The 23,116-nt window shown below is 43.5% G+C and overlaps 1 protein-coding gene across 2 annotated transcripts in view; it reads right to left on the bottom strand.

The window, feature by feature from the left end:
* LOC127881015 (mediator of RNA polymerase II transcription subunit 14-like) overlaps positions 1-23,116 on the bottom strand; it is a 69,264-nt gene that overhangs the window by 29,565 nt on the left and 16,583 nt on the right. Inside the window, exons 12-23 of one of the 2 annotated variants that reach the window (XM_052428592.1) lie at positions 21,138-21,203; positions 12,454-12,497; positions 11,514-11,735; positions 11,013-11,138; positions 9,899-9,977; positions 8,513-8,645; positions 7,897-7,923; positions 4,794-4,998; positions 3,620-3,666; positions 2,003-2,131; positions 1,660-1,736; positions 463-568 (exon numbers count right to left, since the gene is read on the bottom strand). In XM_052428592.1, coding sequence (XP_052284552.1) covers positions 463-568; positions 1,660-1,736; positions 2,003-2,131; positions 3,620-3,666; positions 4,794-4,998; positions 7,897-7,923; positions 8,513-8,645; positions 9,899-9,977; positions 11,013-11,138; positions 11,514-11,735; positions 12,454-12,497; positions 21,138-21,203 — 1,261 coding nt within the window. The remainder of the gene's footprint in view (positions 1-462; positions 569-1,659; positions 1,737-2,002; positions 2,132-3,619; positions 3,667-4,793; positions 4,999-7,896; positions 7,924-8,512; positions 8,646-9,898; positions 9,978-11,012; positions 11,139-11,513; positions 11,736-12,453; positions 12,498-21,137; positions 21,204-23,116) is intronic. The other variant, XM_052428591.1, reaches the window with a different exon arrangement.

Below are 23,116 nucleotides of genomic sequence, written 5' to 3'. Positions count from 1 at the left end.
ATCCAGATCTTCCACCTTTTTTCTCAATTCTTCAAAGAATTACAGAGTGTTTTATACTCAACTGCCGTTAATGTTCTGTAAAATTATACTGCTATTTAACCAATGCAATTTTACATATCCATAAAGGAGGGCCTCATGGAGATATGTTAAGATTTGATCTCTCCCACAAGTAAACAAAGGTAATAGGAAGTAGTTGTAAGATCACTATGAAAAAGGGCAATTGTCATGATCAGCGCTATCAATCTTTATATTGGGAAACAACTTCAGTTACGCATAGTGGGTTAAGGGTTAATTACCAGAGATACCTAAAAAATTCCTAGGATTAAGAACATTATTTGAAAATGTCACAAGAACTGTCCAACTTTCCTCCCTCCCCTTTTAAGCAGCACTTTGTTTCTATTGTGATCCTTCATCTGTCCCTATCAATTACAGGCTTATCCTCATAGTTTAACCAGTCCTTACCTCTACATGCCAGACGGGCCTGGTGACTATTCGCACCTTGCAGGACAGCAGACATCTTCTCAGAGACTCACAGTCCTCCTTACTCAAGCCTTCAATATCTGGAAACCTGGCATACACAAGGTTAACACACACTGTTACAACCAAACTCCAAGATTTTTTCATATAAAGAAGTGAAACTCCAGCTGCTCCAGCAGTATTGCAGTCCTATTATACACTTGTTCGTGGTCCTTTATTTATGGCAAGTGACCAATTGCCAAAACAGTACGGCACAATACGAAACAACACACACACATAGTGGAATAAAGCTGGGGTCACTGCCTTGAAACGGTTGATGCGCAGCACTTATACCTCAGTTTGAACATACAGGTCAATGTCAAAATAGTACATTGATGTTCACATTTTTTACCAATATTTTTATTAATAAATCTCAGCCAATCAGTGCCCTGTAAAATAGCCTTGAAATAGTTTAAATCTAGTAATTCTACCTTAAAAACCAATTGGCTTATACTATCTAGTCAGTTTCCAGGAAAAAGAACAGTGTAAGGTGTCTAGATTCCAAGATTCCTGAGTGGGTAGTGGAAACCAATTTCTAAAACGCTACTGCCACCTTAAAAGAGTTAGATTGCATAAACCCAAGTCAGAAAGCAGGAGGAGCCTATTTTCCAATGGTGGATGAATTTGTGTGCAACATTTGGTATTCAGACACATACAACTGAAATAAACTAATCATAAAATTCATCACAACGTTTAAAATTGTCACATCGCAGTGTATAGCTTTTGGATGCACTATAAAATGCTCATAGTATTTTGTAGTTCAACCCAGCTTTGAATCAGTAGATTCATGTAAAGTATCCAATGTCAAACAATTAGAAGGTACAATTTGAAAATGAAGCCACTGTAGACCCTAGTCATGAAATCATAATAAAGCTGCTGCTAAGGTAGTGTTATGTCTGGCTAGTAGCTTGCAAGGTTTAGTAGCCTAGCGAACTCTTCCTTTAGAACTAGGTTTACATCAAGACCACTGATTCCTGCTACTCTGGTCAAATCACCTGTGCTAGTAGTAGTATGTATGCTACAACAACTTTTAAATATCCCCATTGTCTTCAGCTTATCAAATCAATCCAGCCGACTTTGATATCAGTAAGTCCTCCCCCAAGCTCTGCTTTATGTTCTGCCACACATGTGAGCTCTACTCACTTGATGATGTCCATCACCAGGCCCATGGCCTCCTTGTCAACCTGGATGTTGGTGAACAGGACATCCTTCTCCTTCAACTGAAACAAGATAGCTGTCCATTATACCTATCCAGCTCATATGGCCCCAAAGAATATATAGCAACAAGAGGAATCTTCCTTCTAAAAGAAATTATTCCAGTAGTTAGCTCATTGAGATTTATTTCCTAGACGGTTGAATGAGATTTGTTTCTGGACATTCCCAATACACTGTATTGATGCACATGCTAAAGTTTAATATGAATAATTTAGATGACAGGCTAACAAAAGCCGAAAAATAAACATGACAACATTGGTTTCTCACTGACCTCCTTGCCCAGGAATACAAAGGGCAGTTTCTCCTCACATGCTGCCACAATGTGGACCAGTTCTGGTATGATGTATGGAGACGTCTTCAACTTCTTACCCACTGGCTCAACATACTCTCCTAGCAACAGCTGCAACCAACACAACCACAGTGCAATGGGCAATAATACGTTGTCACCTTGAAGTAAAGATCAGAAGGTGTCACTTATTTGTTATTTGATTTGCTGTGCTGTATCAAGGAAAACAATATGTAAAACGTATTTAAATAACAAGACTATTGCCAAGCAATATATGTCCCCTACCGGCTCCACCATTGTCAGAAATCCCACCATTGTCATATTTTTTTTTAAATTTGTTTCCATAGCAACCAAAATTTTTGACGTAAGAACAAAATGAAATGACGTGCATAATGTCCATATTGCCATCTATCCATATTTCAAGTTTCATTAAAAATATGAAGAACTTTTAAAGTTATCGCAGGATCCAGTAAATCACCATTTTCAACAGTATTTCTAGTCTATTTGTTGCCATAGCAACGAGAATTTTTGACGTAGGAACAAAATGAAATGACGTGCATAATGTCCATATTGCACCCATCTATCCATGTTTCAAGTTCCATGAAAAAATATGAAGAACTTTGAAAGTTATAGCAGGATCCAGAAAAGTGTGACAGACAGACAGACTCACAGACGCACAGAGCGAAAACCATAAGTCCCCTCCGGTGAAACCGGTAGGGGACAAAAATGGAATATTACGTGAGTGTGGTGTACAGATGGGTAATATTGCACAAGTTATTTTGCATATTATGGTATTTTTAGCACACAGTGCAATTCAATTTATTTGATCCCAACAACCATGACATGTTCCATTTATTGCATACCATCTTACCATCAAAAATCATGTTACAAGTCACCAAAGCAACAAATGATATATAAATTTCAAGCAAATAACATACCATTATGTTAAACAACCCAAATATTTACCTGGTTTTTAATATACAGATATACAATAAAAATAGTTATTACATACCTTTTTATAAATAGTATAATGTTTAATTATATCTGGATATGGTTTTCAATAGTTTTTGGGATTTATTTATTTTATACATTCCTGTCATTTACATAATTTATTTAATAAACAAGAGATGTGTTTGTAAGAAACAAAATGTTCCCCTACTGCGCCGCTTTGATACATGTTTTTTTACCTTTGACCTTGAAGGATGACCTTGACCTTTCACCCAAAATGTGCAGCTCCATGAGGTACACATGCATGCCAAATATCAAGTTGCTATGTGAAGGGACATAGAAGTTATGAGCATTTTTCGAAACCTAAACGCGAAACCTAAACTCAAAGTGTGACGGAAGGACAGCGGACAGACAGACGGTCCGATCACTATATGCCCTCCTTCATGGGCATAAAAAGTACATACTTTTGTATAAATTGTAACACAATTAAGATAACCAATAGTTTTAATGTTTTTCAACAAAGCTTTGGTTCACACAGTCTTAGTCATGCAAATACAATATTGTGCAGTACCCTATACATATTGTTTTTTAAAGGAAAACATTCTATTGTTATTTACATTTCCAAACAGAAGCACTGTGCATGCATACTGTTACCTTTCTCTTTCTGTGGAAGCTCTCTATCTCGTCTTCCTCAGGCTCTTCTGTAAATCAGATCATGACTAAATGGTAACAACTAACTTATGTCAATAAGATCATGATTCAAGTGTAGCCATTATCTTCTGTAAATCAGATCTAATTCAATTGTAACAATAATCTTCTCTAAAAGAGAAAATGATTCAAGTGTAATCAGTATCTTCTGTAAATCAGATCATGATTCAAGGGTAACAATTATCTTCTGTAAATCAGATCATGAATCAAGTGTAACCATTAACTTCTGTAAATCAGATCATGGTTCAAGTGTAACCATTATCTTCTGTAAATCAGATCATAATATAAGTGTAACCATTATCGTCTGTAAATCAAATCATGATTCAAATGAAACAATAATCTTCTGTAAATCAGATCATGATTCAAGTGTAATCATTATCTTCCCTTAATTACATCACGATTCATGAGTAACCATTATCATTTGTAAATAAGATCATGATTCAAATGTAATAATTATTAAGATCATGATTTAAGTGAGACTAGTATCTTCTATAAATCAGATCATGATTCAAGTGTAACCATTAACTTCTGTAAATCAGATCATGGTTCAAGTGTAACCATTATCTTCTGTAAATCAGATCATAATTCAAGTGTAACCATTATCTTCTGTAAATCAGAATGATTGAATTGTAGCCATTATCTTCTGTAAACAACTTTCACTTCACTTTTTCAAAACATATAAATATTTAAGACCATTTATATGTTGCTAAAGTAACATATATTTGAAAGATAAAAAAGAAATCAATACAATTACTTAAATTTCTTATCGTAGATGTTTCAACCAATCAGTTGTATCATATTTCAATTGTATCTTACTATAATACGTGACTAATGCACTGGTTTGTCAGCCATACTAATTCTAAGCACAAATAGCTCAGGAACATTTGGACTATTGGGCATTAAGGAAACTTGTTGAACATCTACCTCCAAGGTGATGACATATTTAAAGGCAAAATTTAATTGCTTAAGAAATATTTAAGAAGTTAATTTAAAAAACTTATTAAATTCTACGCCAACTGACCAACTAAAAAATCGACCAACAGCGTGACTTCAATATACACCTCTCAACTTCTTTCACGTAGGAATAACAATGCCAATAAATGATCTACAATGACCCTACTGTAAATGCTGGTGTAGGGCCCGTTGGTGAAAGTGAAGGTGTCCAGGGCCACTAGCTTGCCGGCCCTCATAAAGCAGCGTATGGGCAACTCCTCCCCCATGCCCCCCACGTCTGACTCCAGCCCCTCTCCCGTGCAGGGGGTGGTCTCCAGCAGGTGGTACTGGAACTGCACCGACCGAGGTGGCACATCCTCTACACACACCACCTAAACATGACACATGTAGCAAAGTTGGGTTCAGCTATTGAGTATTGGGCATTTGCACACAAACCCCCTGAAAATGGCACAAGTTACATGGCTGGGATTCGGCCCGGATGTTATTTTAGCTCTTAGGCGTGAGGCCTTTTGTATTCCCTGAATAGCCTGTGCAGACTGAAGAGGCTAATCTTGGACAACATTTAACGCACATGCATAACGCCCTATTGCCCAAGAACAAGGCTCATATCTGATTTACATCACTGCCACTAAGCACTGACCACATGATGGTTGTTTTGTTTGGGTATTGTGATGTAGAGACAGTGTTACCTACATGTACCACATGACGGTTGTTCTGTTTAGGCACCTACCACATGATGGTTGTTCTGTTTGAGCACCTACCACATGATGGTTGTTCTGTTTGGACACCTACCACATGATGGTTGTTCTGTTTGAGCACCTACCACATGATGGTTGTTCTGTTTGGACACCTACCACATGATGGTTGTTCTGTTTGGGTACCTACCACATGATGGTTGTTCTGTTTGAGCACCTACCACATGATGGTTGTTCTGTTTGAGCACCTACCACATGATGGTTGTTCTGTTTGGGTACCTACCATGTGATGGTTGTTCTGTTTGGGCACCTACCACATGATGGTTGTTCTGTTTGAGCACCTACCACATGATGGTTGTTCTGTTTGGGTACCTACCACATGATGGTTGTTCTGTTTGGGCACCTACTGCATGATGGTTGTTCTGTTCGGGTACCTACCAATTGATGGTTGTTCTGTTTGGGCACCTACCACATGACAGTTGTTCTGTTTTAGCACCTACCACATGCTGGTTGTTCTGTTTGGGCACCTACCACATGATGGTTGTTCTGTTTGGGCACCTACCACATGATGGTTGTTCTGTTTGGGAACCTACCACATGATGGTTGTTCTGTTTGGGCACCTACCACATGATGGTTGTTCTGTTTCAGCACCTTCCAAATGATGGTTGTTCTGTTTGGACACCTAACACATGATGGTTGTTCTGTTTGGGCACCTACCACATGATGGTTGTTCGGTTTTGGCACCTTCCACATGATGGTTGTTCTGTTTGAGCACCTACATGATGGTTGTTCTGTTAAGGCACCTACCACATGACGGTTGTTCTGTTTGAGCACCTACCACATGATGGTTATTCTTTTTGGGTACCTACCACATGATGGTTGTTCTGTTTGGTCACCTACCTCATGATAGTTGTTCTGTTTGGGTACCTACCACGTGATAGTTGTTCTGTGTGGGCACCTACCACATGATGGTTGTTCTGTTTGGGCACCTACCACATGATGGTTTTTCTGTTTAGGCACCTACCACATGATGGTTGTTCTGTTTGGGCACCTACCACATGATGGTTGTTCTGTTTGGGCACCTACCACATGATGGTTGTTCTGTTTGGGCACCTACCACATGATGGTTGTTCTGTTTGAGCACCTACCACATGATGGTTGTTCTGTTTGGGCACCTACCACATGATGGTTGTTCTGTTTGGGTGCCTACCACATGATGGTTGTTCTGTTTGGGCACCTACCATGTGATGGTTGATCTGTTTGGGTACCTACCAAATGATGGTTGTTCTGTTTGGGTAACTACCACATGATGGTTGTTCTGTTTGGGCACCTACCATATGATGGTTGTTCTGTTTGGGTACCTACCACATGATGGTTGTTCTGTTTAGGCACCTACCACATGATGGTTGTTCTGTTTGTGAACCTACCACATGATGGTTGTTCCATTTGTGTACCTACCATGTGATGGTTGTTCTGTTTGGGCACCTACCACATGATGGTTGTTCTGTTTGGGTACCTACCACATGATGGTTGTTCTGTTTGGGCACCTACCACATGATGGTTGTTCTGTTTGGGTACCTACCACCTGATGGTTGTTCTGTTTGGGTACCTACCATTTGATGGTTGTTCTGTTTGGGCACCTACCACATGATGGTTGTTCTGTTTGAGCACCTACCACATGCTGGTTGTTCTGTTTGGGCACCTACCACATAATGGTTGTTCTGTTTGGGCACCTACCACATGCTGGTTGTTCTGTTTGGGCACCTACCACATGATGGTTGTTCCATTTGGGTACCTACCATGTGATGGTTGTTCTGTTTGGGCACCTACCACATGATGGTTGTTCTGTTTGGGTACCTACCACATGATGGTTGTTCTGTTTGGGCACCTACCACATGATGGTTGTTCTGTTTGGGTACCTACCACCTGATGGTTGTTCTGTTTGGGTACCTACCATTTGATGGTTGTTCTGTTTGGGCACCTACCACATGATGGTTGTTCTGTTTGAGCACCTACCACATGCTGGTTGTTCTGTTTGAGCACCTACCACATGCTGGTTGTTCTGTTTGGGCACCTACCACATGATGGTTGTTCTGTTTGGGCACCTACCACATGATGGTTGTTCTGTTTCGGCACCTTACACATGACGGTTGTTCTGTTTGGGCACCTACCACATAATGGTTGTTCTGTTTGGGCACCTACCACATGCTGGTTGTTCTGTTTGGGCACCTACCACATGATGGTTGTTCTGTTTGAGCACCTACCACATGACAGTTGTTCTGTTTGGGTAACTACCACATGATGGTTGTTCTGTTTGGGCACCTAAGACATGACGGATGTTCTGTTTGGGCACCTACCACATGATGGTTGTTCTGTTTGAGCACCTACCACATTACCGTTGTTCTGTTTTAGCACCTACCACATGATGGTTGTTCTGTTTGGGCACCTACCACATGATGGTTGTTCTGTTTCGGCACCTACCACATGATGGTTGTTCTGTTTGGGCACCTAAGACATGACGGATGTTCTGTTTGGGCACCTACCACATGATGGTTGTTCTGTTTGGGCACCTACCACATGATGGTTGTTCTGTTTGGGCACCTAGGACATGATGGATGTTCTGTTTGGGCACCTACCACATGATGGTTGTTCTGTTTGGGCACCTACCACATGATGGTTGTTCTGTTTCGGCACCTTACACATGACGGTTGTTCTGTTTGGACACCTAACACATGATGGTTGTTCTGTTTGGGCACCTACCACATGATGGTTGTTCTGTTTGGGCACCTACCACATGACGGTTGTTCTGTTTGGGCACCTATCAATTGATGATTATTCTGTTTGGGTACCTACCACGTGAAAGTTGTTTGGTTTGGGCACCTACCACATGATGGTTGTTCTGTTTGGGCACCAACCACATGGTGGTTGTTCTGTTTCGGCACCTTCCACATGATGGTTGTTCTGTTTGGGCACCTACCACATGATGGTTGTTCTGTTTGGGCACCTACCACATGATGGTTGTTCTGTTTGGGCACCTACCACATGATGGTTGTTCTGTTTGGGCACCTACCACATGATGGTTGTTCTGTTTGGGCACCTACCACATAATGGTTGTTCTGTTTGGGCACCTACCACATGATGGTTGTTCTGTTTGGGCACCTACCACGTGATGGTTGTTCTGTTTGGGTACGGTGATGTAGAGGCGGTGCTTGGGCAGGTCCTTGATAGCGTGGTCTGCCTGGTTGACCAATGGCAGGTGTCTCCTAGCAACTGTGTGCAAGCTGTTCACCGACCTCTCACATCGCATCAGTGACAGCTGCAGTCTGAAGAGGAGATCTTACTGGTTGTAACAGACACAGACACAATCACACTGGCATGTCCCATGATGTTTTTGGTGACCCTGATGGTGTTGAAGTTTGTCATTTCGCACAAAAACCAAAATGGCTAGATCAGACATTAATCGGCAGCAAAATACTGTTTTTTGTTCGTAGTTTGATGTTTTATCTTCAGTATGGTGAAATATGGGCAATTAAGCTACAAAGTAATATTTGTTGTACAATAAACATTTAGTTCCTAACTGCAATTAAAGCAATTTAAGCAACTAAAATTAAAGTTGCTTTCAGTCAGGGTCACTGAAACACATCACACCAGATGCCACCCTGGAAACAATTTCTTTCCTGATTTAGAACATAACATTCAAAACTGCGATTTAAAAAAAATCAATTATCATTGATTGAGCTTCACATGCTTTTTAATGTGTTAACTTAGGTGGATAAAATGCATTAAGATATGTCAGACATAAATTGGATCATTAATATAAATGTTCTAAATAAAGAACTATCCTTTATTAAGACTTTCATCCATTATCATTTTATCCAAAGAGCACCAAAGGTTGTAACCAGCATGTGTTAGTCATCAGGGAAATCAGAGACAACAAACAGGCATTACATTCTAGTAATTACTAGACCTGGGAAATCAGAGACAACAAACAGGCATTACATTCTAGTAATTACTAGACCTGGGAAATCAGAGACAACAAACAGGCATTTTATTCTAGTAATTACTAGACCTGGGAAATCAGAGACAACAAACAGGCATTACATTCTAGTAATTACTAGACCTGGGAAATCAGAGATAACAAACAGGCATTACATTCTAGTAATTACTAGACCTGGGAAATCAGAGACAACAAACAGGCATTACATTCTAGTAATTACTAGACCTGGGAAATCAGAGACAACAAACAGGCATTACATTCTAGTAATTACTAGACCTTGACAAAATAGTGACAAACACCCGACCCCCCCCCCATGCCACATGATGTAGGAAGTAAGAATCTTGTTATGGATACATTTGAAAAGGGGGAATAACTTCTGAATTTTTAACACAAGATAATAAAAATGCACAACAACACACCATAGCAAACAATGCAGGTCTGTTTGAATATTGTACATTGTAAGAGTAATAGTACTGAAAGGGAGAAGTTTGTGTCCATGGAATAAAAGAAATGTATGGTTTATCCGGTATACTGCCACTCCCCTACATTTTTGCTCAGTGAATAATTACTGATGCCTACCTGAGTTTGACCAGATGCTTCTGAATGTTCTTCTTGTCACCGTTCAAAGTCTCTTCCAGTTCTTGCAACACTGGTAACTCTGTAAGACAGAGAGTCAGGATTGAAATGCAATCATAGCTCCACCATTACCTATTTTACAAGGACATGAATCTACACATGCCCTGTAGAATATTTGGTTCAGTAGAAAAGGGACAGTCTCAGCAACAGGGACCCTGGTTTTTATTAAGTGATCACAACTACATGACAAAACAGGTCAAGAAAGTGTTTTCCAAGTATAGATTAGACAGAGTCTTCATTGATTTATCGCTATATTTATTTGACATTGAGTTGTGACTTTGACCTTAAGCTAGGGACTTTGTTCTTGTGTGAGTGACTCCATCTCAAGAGGCTTTGTGACTTCTGCTGTTATTTGAAAAACCTTAGTTATGCTAAAGACTATGTTTTTACTTTTGACTGACCTTCTATTGTCACTTTGTGATTTTGTCACTTTTGATTTAATTTCCCGGGTCTTGTGCATGTCACTCTTTCAAACAATGTCTATCAATTCTGCATTGTTATTCAAACATCCATCAGTGCTGGTTTCAGGACTGGACAAGATGTATTGATTTCGTTAAATTCAACACCTTGACTTTAGACATGTTTTTTCAATGCAACACTTTGTCTCATCATTCAAATAAAGTATGCTACAATGAAAGTTATTTGAAAATCCATTAATATTTTGCCAAGTTATAATATAGAAGGGGTGAAGAAGGGGTACCTTTTCTATTCTTTAATTCAGACCTTGACCGTGACCCTTGGGGCCTCAGTCTTGTGCACACAACTCCAGCCCCTCATGCTTATCAATTCTTTTCAGTTATTTTAAAATCCATGCTGGACAATGGTATTCTCAGGAAGAATTTTTAAGAAATGATTTTCTTAACTTGACCTTTGACTTGACCCATGACCTTGAATTAAGAGGGACCTAGGTCTTACACGCTAAACTCTGTCTCAACCTGTCCATCTATTCCACCAATTAACTTGAAAATCCATCCGTGCTGGACAAATATATCCTGCAACGTGCCTGCGGTGCATGTAGCAATGACCCTTGTTTACACACCCAACCCGGCATACTGACCTACAGACGGGAGCGCTGCCTGCAGCATGCCCCTTTGAGCGTCTATGGTTATCCTAAGCTGCTCACTGGTCGTACAAGGGTACAGGACAGGCACATGCAGGGCCACTGGGATGTCCTTCACCTCGCCTGCAACAATCACAACATTGTGAGAGAGCCAACATTTCTGAAACACTTCCATGACCCTAATTCAAACATCTTCACAGCAAAACTTACTCTGACATTTTCTACATTAGCCACTGGGTAAACAGAGGGGTGTAAAAATGTACAAGAACTCGCCCTGCTGGCAAATACCTGCTTAAATGAAGTCACACTAAATGTCTGTGTTGTCCGCCTTTAAAAGTTTGCTAAATTAATCTCTACCAAAACATGATTTTTATTGTTTACGCTTCATGGTTTATTTTGGTAAAGAAAAAGGGAAGCTCTGTTACATTATCTTCCCACAATTCTCTATAAGGAGAATAAAAACTCATCTGAGAAGATGTAGAATATAATTGTCCTTACATTTTCCTTCAACAAATCTCTGTATGGAGTACGACAGTTCCTTCAGCTTTGTAAACGTGCGCACTTCAATGGTCTGCATGAGCAGCTGTTCTATGGAGAGGTGATCACTGCGGATGGTCACGCCGACTCTCCTGCACTCCTCTGGCAGCATGGCAGGCACGTGAGACACACAGAGCTGCTTGTCATCATCTTCCTCGTTCACATGCACTGACAGCTTGTATCCTTTAATACATCGGATAAATGAGCCGCCTTCTGTGAATACTGGGATTACAACATGTGCAAGTCTCGTCCAAGATTAGCCAACCTGCCTAGACTGGATTTTCATTTACACAAAACTTATTTTAAACAAAATTCCATAAAAAGCAGAAAAGTGTCGTCCATGATTAACCTATGTGGACTGCACAGGCTAATCTGGGATGACACTTTATGTACATCCATTAAGCCCGGTATTCACAGAATGGGATCAGGCAACACATCATCGCATACAATTAAGTGTCACACATTTTCTATGTTAAGCGCATGTTTATAGAATCAGTTCGTTTTTTTAATGCTTTGTATTTCACTGTAACAACCCAAAACCTAAAATCCTCAAGTGAAAAACTGAAAACATTTTTTCTGTACATTAACATTTTTGATATCTAGGTACAATATTATAATGCTCGGTTGGAAACATTTGAAGACAAGGCTCATCTATTTTTAAGCCTCACATGATAAACGTCAGATTCACTCACATTGTATTGTGTACGCTATTGTTAGGCTTCATTGTAGAAATAAATTACTTAAAATTAGGTATATTGTCAGCATGTCTCCAAATATCTAGAATAGTATATCTGAAATATTTTTAGTATCTAAATTTTTGGACATATTTGTGTAGGAAAATTTTAGGTACTTATGATGGCACTTGCTGCAAAAGCCTGATTCATGAATGATGAACACTTACTGATGGCATCTGGAGACTTGTCCTTGTCTTTCTTCATCTGATCTCTGAAACAGCCCACAACAGAAATGATTAAAATATCAGAAAGGAACGCAACGCAAGATAAGATAGTAAGTTTTTTACAGATTTTATAAACTGATCCAGCCAAACAGAAATGTAGAGAAGAATAAAAACAAGCAAGAAAATCATCAACTACGATTTGTAGGATGAAGCAACAGATAGCATTTAGATTTCTTTACCACAAAAGTCCAATATCACAAAAGTTTTCCAAGTCCTGTGGACAGAGGTAACTTGCCAGACCAGACTGGAATTCATAGGACCGAAATATCAAGTAATCCACTCGAAATAAACAAATATAAATGTCAACGAATTGGCCAAAAAGATATATAACTCTATGAAACAGCACTTTTCAATGTAAATTTGAACGGAAACGAACTGTTAATACCCTGATTACAACAATCTGAGATTCAAAACATGTTTGCGTTTACACGGAAAAATACTTTATACATACATTTACTTTAAATGGAGTAAGTATTCGGTTGGGCATGCGAAATAACACAAATGTTAACAAAAATACGATGAAATTTCTTCTGCTCATATTTAATTTAAGCTTCTGTTTTAGGTAAAAATTCTGTTAAATAAATCCAATTTCCCTTTTGAATTATTTCCCAGACGTTCAGACCGGCAACATGACATTTCCCAACGGAGTATTCGTCTATTGACAGTGAGTCACCCAGCCTTACCTCCAGTAGGAGACAGTGAGACATTTCCCTACGGAGTATTCGTCTATTGACAGTGAGTCACCCAGCCTTACCTCCAGTAGGAGACAGTGAGACATTTCCCTACGGAGTATTCGTCTATTGACAGTGAGTCACCCAGCCTTACCTCCAGTAGGAGACAGTGAGACATTTCCCTACGGAGTATTCGTCTATTGACAGTGAGTCACCCAGCCTTACCTCCAGTAGGAGACAGTGAGACATTTCCCTACGGAGTATTCGTCTATTGACAGTGAGTCACCCAGCCTTACCTCCAGTAGGAGACAGTGAGACTTTTCCCTACGGAGTATTCGTCTATTGACATTGAGTCACCCAGCCTTACCTCCAGTAGGAGACAGTGAGACATTTCCCTACGGAGTATTCATCTATTGACAGCGAGTCACCCAGCCTGACCTCCAGTAGGAGACAGTGAGACATTTCCCTACGGAGTATTCGTCTATTGACAGTGAGTCACCCAGCCTTACCTCCAGTAGGAGACAGTGAGACATTTCCCTACGGAGTATTCGTCTATTGACAGTGAGTCACCCAGCCTTACCTCCAGTAGGAGACAGTGAGACATTTCCCTAAGGAGTATTCGTCTATTGACAGCGAGTCACCCAGCAATACCTCCAGTAGGAGACAGTGAGACATTTCCCTACGGAGTATTCGTCTATTGACAGTGAGTCACCCAGCCTTACCTCCAGTAGGAGACAGTGAGACATTTCCCTACAGAGTATTCGTCTATTGACAGTGAGTCACCCAGCCTTACCTCCAGTAGGAGACAGTGAGACATTTCCCTACGGAGTATTCCTCTATTGACAGTGAGTCACCCAGCCTTACCTCCAGTAGGAGACAGTGAGACATTTCCCTACGGAGTATTCGTCTAATGACAGTGAGTCACCCAGCCTTACCTCCAGTAGGAGACAGTGAGACATTTCCCTACGGAGTATTCGTCTATTGACAGAGAGTCACCCAGCCTGACCTCCAGTAGGAGACAGTGAGACATTTCCCTACGGAGTATTCGTCTATTGACAGTGAGTCACCCAGCCTTACCTCCAGTAGGAGACAGTGAGACATTTCCCTACGGAGTTTTCGTCTATTGACAGTGAGTCACCCAGCCTTACCTCCAGTATGAGACAGTGAGACATTTCCCTACGGAGCATTCGTCTATTGACAGTGAGTCACCCAGCCTTACCTCCAGTAGGAGACAGTGAGACATTTCCTTACAGAGTATTCGTTTACTGACAGTGAGTCACCCAGCCTTACCTCCAGTAGGAGACAGTGAGACATTTCCCTACGGAGTAATCGTCTATTGACAGTGAGTCACCCAGCCTTACCTCCAGTAGGAGACAGTGAGACATTTCCCTACGGAGTATTCGTCTATTGACAGTGAGTCACCCAGCCTTACCTCCAGTATGAGACAGTGAGACATTTCCCTACGGAGTATTCGTCTATTGACAGTGAGTCACCCAGCCTTACCTCCAGTAGGAGACAGTGAGACATTTCCCTACGTGTATTCGTCTATTGACAGTGAGTCACCCAGCCTTACCTCCAGTAGGAGACAGTGAGACATTTCCCTACGGAGTATTCGTCTATTGACAGTGAGTCACCCAGCCTTACCTCCAGTAGGAGACAGTGAGACATTTCCCTACGGAGTATTCCTCTATTGACAGTGAGTCACCCAGCCTTACCTCCAGTAGGAGACAGTGAGACATTTCCCTACGGAGTATTCGTCTATTGACAGTGAGTCACCCAGCCTTACCTCCAGTAGGAGACAGTGAGACATTTCCCTACGGAGTATTCGTCTATTGACAGAGAGTCACCCAGCCTGACCTCCAGTAGGAGACAGTGAGACATTTCCCTACGGAGTATTCGTCTATTGACAGTGAGTCACCCAGCCTTACCTCCAGTAGGAGACAGTGAGACATTTCCCTACGGAGTTTTCGTCTATTGACAGTGAGTCACCCAGCCTTACCTCCAGTATGAGACAGTGAGACATTTCCCTACGGAGTATTCGTCTATTGACAGTGAGTCACCCAGCCTTACCTCCAGTAGGAGACAGTGAGACATTTCCTAACAGAGTATTCGTTTACTGACAGTGAGTCACCCAGCCTTACCTCCAGTAGGAGACAGTGAGACATTTCCCTACGGAGTATTCGTCTATTGACAGTGAGTCACCCAGCCTTACCTCCAGTAGGAGACAGTGAGACATTTCCCTACGGAGTATTCGTCTATTGACAGTGAGTCACCCAGCCTTACCTCCAGTAGGAGACAGTGAGACATTTCCCTACGGAGTATTCGTCTATTGACAGTGAGTCACCCAGCCTTACCTCCAGTAGGAGACAGTGAGACATTTCCCTACGTGTATTCGTCTATTGACAGTGAGTCACCCAGTCTTACCTCCAGTAGGAGACAGTGAGACATTTCCCTACGGAGTATTCGTCTATTGACAGTGAGTCACCCAGCCTTACCTCCAGTAGGAGACAGTGAGACATTTCCCTATGGAGTATTCGTCTATTGACAGTGAGTCACCCAGCCTTACCTCCAGTAGGAGACAGTGAGACATTTCCCTACGGAGTATTCGTCTATTGACAGAGAGTCACCCAGCCTGACCTCCAGTAGGAGACAGTGAGACATTTCCCTACGGAGTATTCGTCTATTGACAGTGAGTCACCCAGCCTTACCTCCAGTAGGAGACAGTGAGACATTTCCCTACGGAGTATTCGTCTATTGACATTGAGTCACCCAGCCTTACCTCCAGTAGGAGACAGTGAGACATTTCCCTACGGAGTAATCGTCTATTGACAGTGAGTCACCCAGCCTTACCTCCAGTAGGAGACAGTGAGACATTTCCCTACGGAGTATTCATCTATTGACATTGAGTCACCCAGCCTTACCTCCAGTAGGAGACAGTGAGACATTTCCCTACGGAGTATTCGTCTATTGACAGAGAGTCACCCAGCCTGACCTCCAGTAGGAGACAGTGAGACATTTCCCTACGGAGTATTCGTCTATTGACAGTGAGTCACCCAGCCTTACCTCCAGTAGGAGACAGTGAGACATTTCCCTACGTGTATTCGTCTATTGACAGTGAGTCACCCAGCCTTACCTCCAGTAGGAGACAGTGAGACATTTCCCTACGGAGTATTCGTCTATTGACAGTGAGTCACCCAGCCTTACCTCCAGTAGGAGACAGTGAGACATTTCCCTATGGAGTATTCGTCTATTGACAGTGAGTCACCCAGCCTTACCTCCAGTAGGAGACAGTGAGACATTTCCCTACGGAGTATTCGTCTATTGACAGAGAGTCACCCAGCCTGACCTCCAGTAGGAGACAGTGAGACATTTCCCTACGGAGTATTCGTCTATTGACAGTGAGTCACCCAGCCTTACCTCCAGTAGGAGACAGTGAGACATTTCCCTACGGAGTATTCGTCTATTGACATTGAGTCACCCAGCCTTACCTCCAGTAGGAGACAGTGAGACAATTCCCTACGGAGTATTCGTCTATTGACAGTGAGTCACCCAGCCTTACCTCCAGTAGGAGACAGTGAGACATTTCCCTACGGAGTATTCGTCTATTGACATTGAGTCACCCAGCCTTACCTCCAGTAGGAGACAGTGAGACATTTCCCTACGGAGTATTCGTCTATTGACAGAGAGTCACCCAGCCTGACCTCCAGTAGGAGACAGTGAGACATTTTCCTACGGAGTATTCGTCTATTGACAGTGAGTCACCCAGCCTTACCTCCAGTAGGAGACAGTGAGACTTTTCCCTACGGAGTATTCGTCTATTGACAGTGAGTCACCCAGCCTTACCTCCAGTAGGAGACAGTGAGACATTTCCCTACGGAGTATTCGTCTATTGACAGTGAGTCACCCAGCCTTACCTCCAGTAGGAGACAGTGAGACATTTCCCTACGGAGTATTCGTCTATTGACATTGAGTCACCCAGCCTTACCTCCAGTAGGAGACAGTGAGACATTTCCCTACGGAGTATTCGTCTATTGACAGTGAGTCACCCAGCCTTACCTCCAGTAGGAGACAGTGAGACATTTCCCTACGGAGTATTCGTCTATTGACATTGAGTCACCCAGCCTTACCTCCAGTAGGAGACAGTGAGACAATTCCCTACGGAGTATTCGTCTATTGACAGTGAGTCACCCAGCCTTACCTCCAGTAGGAGACAGTGAGACATTTCCCTACGGAGTATTCGTCTATTGACAGTGAGTCACCCAGCCTTACCTCCAGTAGGAGACAGTGAGACATTTCCCTACGGAGTATTCGTCTATTGACAGTGAGTCACCCAGCCTTACCTACAGTAGGAGACAGTGAGACATTTCCCTACGGAGTATTCGTCTATTGACAGTGAGTCACCCAGCCTTACCTCCAGTAGGAGACAGTGAGACATTTCCCTACGGAGTATTCGTCTATTGACAGTGAGTCACCCAGCCTTACCTCCAGTAGGAGACAGTGAGACATTTCCCTACGGAGTATTCGTCTATTGACAGTGAGTCACCCAGCCTTACCTCCAGTAGGAGACAGTGAGACAGTGCCCTACGGAGTATTCGTCTATTGACAGTGAGTCACCCAGCCTTACCTCCAGTAGGAGACAGTGAGACATTTCCCTACGGAGTATTCGTCTATTGACAGTGAGTCACCCAGCCTTACCTCCAGTAGGAGACAGTGAGACATTGCCCTACGGAGTATTCGTCTATTGACAGTGAGTCACCCAGCCTTACCTCCAGTGGGAGACAGTGAGACATTTCCCTACGGAGTATTCGTCTATTGACAGTGAGTCACCCAGCCTTACCTTCAGTGAAGACAGTGAGACATTGCCCTACGGAGTATTCGTCTATTGACAGTGAGTCACCCAGCCTTACCTCCAGTAGGAGACAGTGAGACATTTCCCTACGGAGTATTCGTCTATTGACAGTGAGTCACCCAGCCTTACCTCCAGTAGGAGACAGTGAGACATTTCCCTACGGAGTATTCGTCTATTGACAGTGAGTCACCCAGCCTTACCTCCAGTAGGAGACAGTGAGACATTTCCCTACTGAGTATTCGTCTATTGACAGAGAGTCACCCAGCCTTACCTCCAGTAGGAGACAGTGAGACATTTCCCTACGGAGTATTCGTCTATTGACAGTGAGTCACCCAGCTTTACCTCCAGTGGGAGACAGTGAGACATTTCCCTACGGAGTATTCGTCTATTGACAGTGAGTCACCCAGCCTTACCTTCAGTGAAGACAGTGAGACATTGCCCTACGGAGTATTCGTCTATTGACAGTGAGTCACCCAGCCTTACCTCCAGTAGGAGACAGTGAGACATTTCCCTACGGAGTATTCGTCTATTGACAGTGAGTCACCCAGCCTTACCTCCAGTAGGAGACAGTGAGACATTTCCCTACGGAGTATTCGTCTATTGACAGTGAGTCACCCAGCCTTACCTCCAGTAGGAGACAGTGAGACATTTCCCTACGGAGTATTCGTCTATTGACAGTGAGTCACCCAGCCTTACCTCCAGTAGGAGACAGTGAGACATTTCCCTACGGAGTATTCGTCTAATGACAGTGAGTCACCCAGCCTTACCTCCAGTAGGAGACAGTGAGACATTTCCCTACGGAGTATTCGTCTATTGACAGAGAGTCACCCAGCCTGACCTCCAGTAGGAGACAGTGAGACATTTCCCTACGGAGTATTCGTCTATTGACAGTGAGTCACCCAGCCTTACCTCCAGTAGGAGACAGTGAGACATTTCCCTACGGAGTTTTCGTCTATTGACAGTGAGTCACCCAGCCTTACCTCCAGTATGAGACAGTGAGACATTTCCCTACGGAGCATTCGTCTATTGACAGTGAGTCACCCAGCCTTACCTCCAGTAGGAGACAGTGAGACATTTCCTTACAGAGTATTCGTTTACTGACAGTGAGTCACCCAGCCTTACCTCCAGTAGGAGACAGTGAGACATTTCCCTACGGAGTAATCGTCTATTGACAGTGAGTCACCCAGCCTTACCTCCAGTAGGAGACAGTGAGACATTTCCCTACGGAGTATTCGTCTATTGACAGTGAGTCACCCAGCCTTACCTCCAGTATGAGACAGTGAGACATTTCCCTACGGAGTATTCGTCTATTGACAGTGAGTCACCCAGCCTTACCTCCAGTAGGAGACAGTGAGACATTTCCCTACGTGTATTCGTCTATTGACAGTGAGTCACCCAGCCTTACCTCCAGTAGGAGACAGTGAGACATTTCCCTACGGAGTATTCGTCTATTGACAGTGAGTCACCCAGCCTTACCTCCAGTAGGAGACAGTGAGACATTTCCCTACGGAGTATTCCTCTATTGACAGTGAGTCACCCAGCCTTACCTCCAGTAGGAGACAGTGAGACATTTCCCTACGGAGTATTCGTCTATTGACAGTGAGTCACCCAGCCTTACCTCCAGTAGGAGACAGTGAGACATTTCCCTACGGAGTATTCGTCTATTGACAGAGAGTCACCCAGCCTGACCTCCAGTAGGAGACAGTGAGACATTTCCCTACGGAGTATTCGTCTATTGACAGTGAGTCACCCAGCCTTACCTCCAGTAGGAGACAGTGAGACATTTCCCTACGGAGTTTTCGTCTATTGACAGTGAGTCACCCAGCCTTACCTCCAGTATGAGACAGTGAGACATTTCCCTACGGAGTATTCGTCTATTGACAGTGAGTCACCCAGCCTTACCTCCAGTAGGAGACAGTGAGACATTTCCTAACAGAGTATTCGTTTACTGACAGTGAGTCACCCAGCCTTACCTCCAGTAGGAGACAGTGAGACATTTCCCTACGGAGTATTCGTCTATTGACAGTGAGTCACCCAGCCTTACCTCCAGTAGGAGACAGTGAGACATTTCCCTACGGAGTATTCGTCTATTGACAGTGAGTCACCCAGCCTTACCTCCAGTAGGAGACAGTGAGACATTTCCCTACGGAGTATTCGTCTATTGACAGTGAGTCACCCAGCCTTACCTCCAGTAGGAGACAGTGAGACATTTCCCTACGTGTATTCGTCTATTGACAGTGAGTCACCCAGTCTTACCTCCAGTAGGAGACAGTGAGACATTTCCCTACGGAGTATTCGTCTATTGACAGTGAGTCACCCAGCCTTACCTCCAGTAGGAGACAGTGAGACATTTCCCTATGGAGTATTCGTCTATTGACAGTGAGTCACCCAGCCTTACCTCCAGTAGGAGACAGTGAGACATTTCCCTACGGAGTATTCGTCTATTGACAGAGAGTCACCCAGCCTGACCTCCAGTAGGAGACAGTGAGACATTTCCCTACGGAGTATTCGTCTATTGACAGTGAGTCACCCAGCCTTACCTCCAGTAGGAGACAGTGAGACATTTCCCTACGGAGTATTCGTCTATTGACATTGAGTCACCCAGCCTTACCTCCAGTAGGAGACAGTGAGACATTTCCCTACGGAGTAATCGTCTATTGACAGTGAGTCACCCAGCCTTACCTCCAGTAGGAGACAGTGAGACATTTCCCTACGGAGTATTCATCTATTGACATTGAGTCACCCAGCCTTACCTCCAGTAGGAGACAGTGAGACATTTCCCTACGGAGTATTCGTCTATTGACAGAGAGTCACCCAGCCTGACCTCCAGTAGGAGACAGTGAGACATTTCCCTACGGAGTATTCGTCTATTGACAGTGAGTCACCCAGCCTTACCTCCAGTAGGAGACAGTGAGACATTTCCCTACGTGTATTCGTCTATTGACAGTGAGTCACCCAGCCTTACCTCCAGTAGGAGACAGTGAGACATTTCCCTACGGAGTATTCGTCTATTGACAGTGAGTCACCCAGCCTTACCTCCAGTAGGAGACAGTGAGACATTTCCCTATGGAGTATTCGTCTATTGACAGTGAGTCACCCAGCCTTACCTCCAGTAGGAGACAGTGAGACATTTCCCTACGGAGTATTCGTCTATTGACAGAGAGTCACCCAGCCTGACCTCCAGTAGGAGACAGTGAGACATTTCCCTACGGAGTATTCGTCTATTGACAGTGAGTCACCCAGCCTTACCTCCAGTAGGAGACAGTGAGACATTTCCCTACGGAGTATTCGTCTATTGACATTGAGTCACCCAGCCTTACCTCCAGTAGGAGACAGTGAGACAATTCCCTACGGAGTATTCGTCTATTGACAGTGAGTCACCCAGCCTTACCTCCAGTAGGAGACAGTGAGACATTTCCCTACGGAGTATTCGTCTATTGACATTGAGTCACCCAGCCTTACCTCCAGTAGGAGACAGTGAGACATTTCCCTACGGAGTATTCGTCTATTGACAGAGAGTCACCCAGCCTGACCTCCAGTAGGAGACAGTGAGACATTTTCCTACGGAGTATTCGTCTATTGACAGTGAGTCACCCAGCCTTACCTCCAGTAGGAGACAGTGAGACTTTTCCCTACGGAGTATTCGTCTATTGACAGTGAGTCACCCAGCCTTACCTCCAGTAGGAGACAGTGAGACATTTCCCTACGGAGTATTCGTCTATTGACAGTGAGTCACCCAGCCTTACCTCCAGTAGGAGACAGTGAGACATTTCCCTACGGAGTATTCGTCTATTGACATTGAGTCACCCAGCCTTACCTCCAGTAGGAGACAGTGAGACATTTCCCTACGGAGTATTCGTCTATTGACAGTGAGTCACCCAGCCTTACCTCCAGTAGGAGACAGTGAGACATTTCCCTACGGAGTATTCGTCTATTGACATTGAGTCACCCAGCCTTACCTCCAGTAGGAGACAGTGAGACAATTCCCTACGGAGTATTCGTCTATTGACAGTGAGTCACCCAGCCTTACCTCCAGTAGGAGACAGTGAGACATTTCCCTACGGAGTATTCGTCTATTGACAGTGAGTCACCCAGCCTTACCTCCAGTAGGAGACAGTGAGACATTTCCCTACGGAGTATTCGTCTATTGACAGTGAGTCACCCAGCCTTACCTACAGTAGGAGACAGTGAGACATTTCCCTACGGAGTATTCGTCTATTGACAGTGAGTCACCCAGCCTTACCTCCAGTAGGAGACAGTGAGACATTTCCCTACGGAGTATTCGTCTATTGACAGTGAGTCACCCAGCCTTACCTCCAGTAGGAGACAGTGAGACATTTCCCTACGGAGTATTCGTCTATTGACAGTGAGTCACCCAGCCTTACCTCCAGTAGGAGACAGTGAGACAGTGCCCTACGGAGTATTCGTCTATTGACAGTGAGTCACCCAGCCTTACCTCCAGTAGGAGACAGTGAGACATTTCCCTACGGAGTATTCGTCTATTGACAGTGAGTCACCCAGCCTTACCTCCAGTAGGAGACAGTGAGACATTGCCCTACGGAGTATTCGTCTATTGACAGTGAGTCACCCAGCCTTACCTCCAGTGGGAGACAGTGAGACATTTCCCTACGGAGTATTCGTCTATTGACAGTGAGTCACCCAGCCTTACCTTCAGTGAAGACAGTGAGACATTGCCCTACGGAGTATTCGTCTATTGACAGTGAGTCACCCAGCCTTACCTCCAGTAGGAGACAGTGAGACATTTCCCTACGGAGTATTCGTCTATTGACAGTGAGTCACCCAGCCTTACCTCCAGTAGGAGACAGTGAGACATTTCCCTACGGAGTATTCGTCTATTGACAGTGAGTCACCCAGCCTTACCTCCAGTAGGAGACAGTGAGACATTTCCCTACTGAGTATTCGTCTATTGACAGAGAGTCACCCAGCCTTACCTCCAGTAGGAGACAGTGAGACATTTCCCTACGGAGTATTCGTCTATTGACAGTGAGTCACCCAGCTTTACCTCCAGTGGGAGACAGTGAGACATTTCCCTACGGAGTATTCGTCTATTGACAGTGAGTCACCC

This window comes from Dreissena polymorpha, chromosome 5, assembly GCF_020536995.1.
Source record: "Dreissena polymorpha isolate Duluth1 chromosome 5, UMN_Dpol_1.0, whole genome shotgun sequence".
Taxonomy (NCBI): Eukaryota; Metazoa; Mollusca; class Bivalvia; order Myida; family Dreissenidae; genus Dreissena; species Dreissena polymorpha.
The sequence above is the reverse complement of the archived record's forward strand: the minus strand, read 5'-3'. Positions and strand labels throughout refer to the sequence as shown.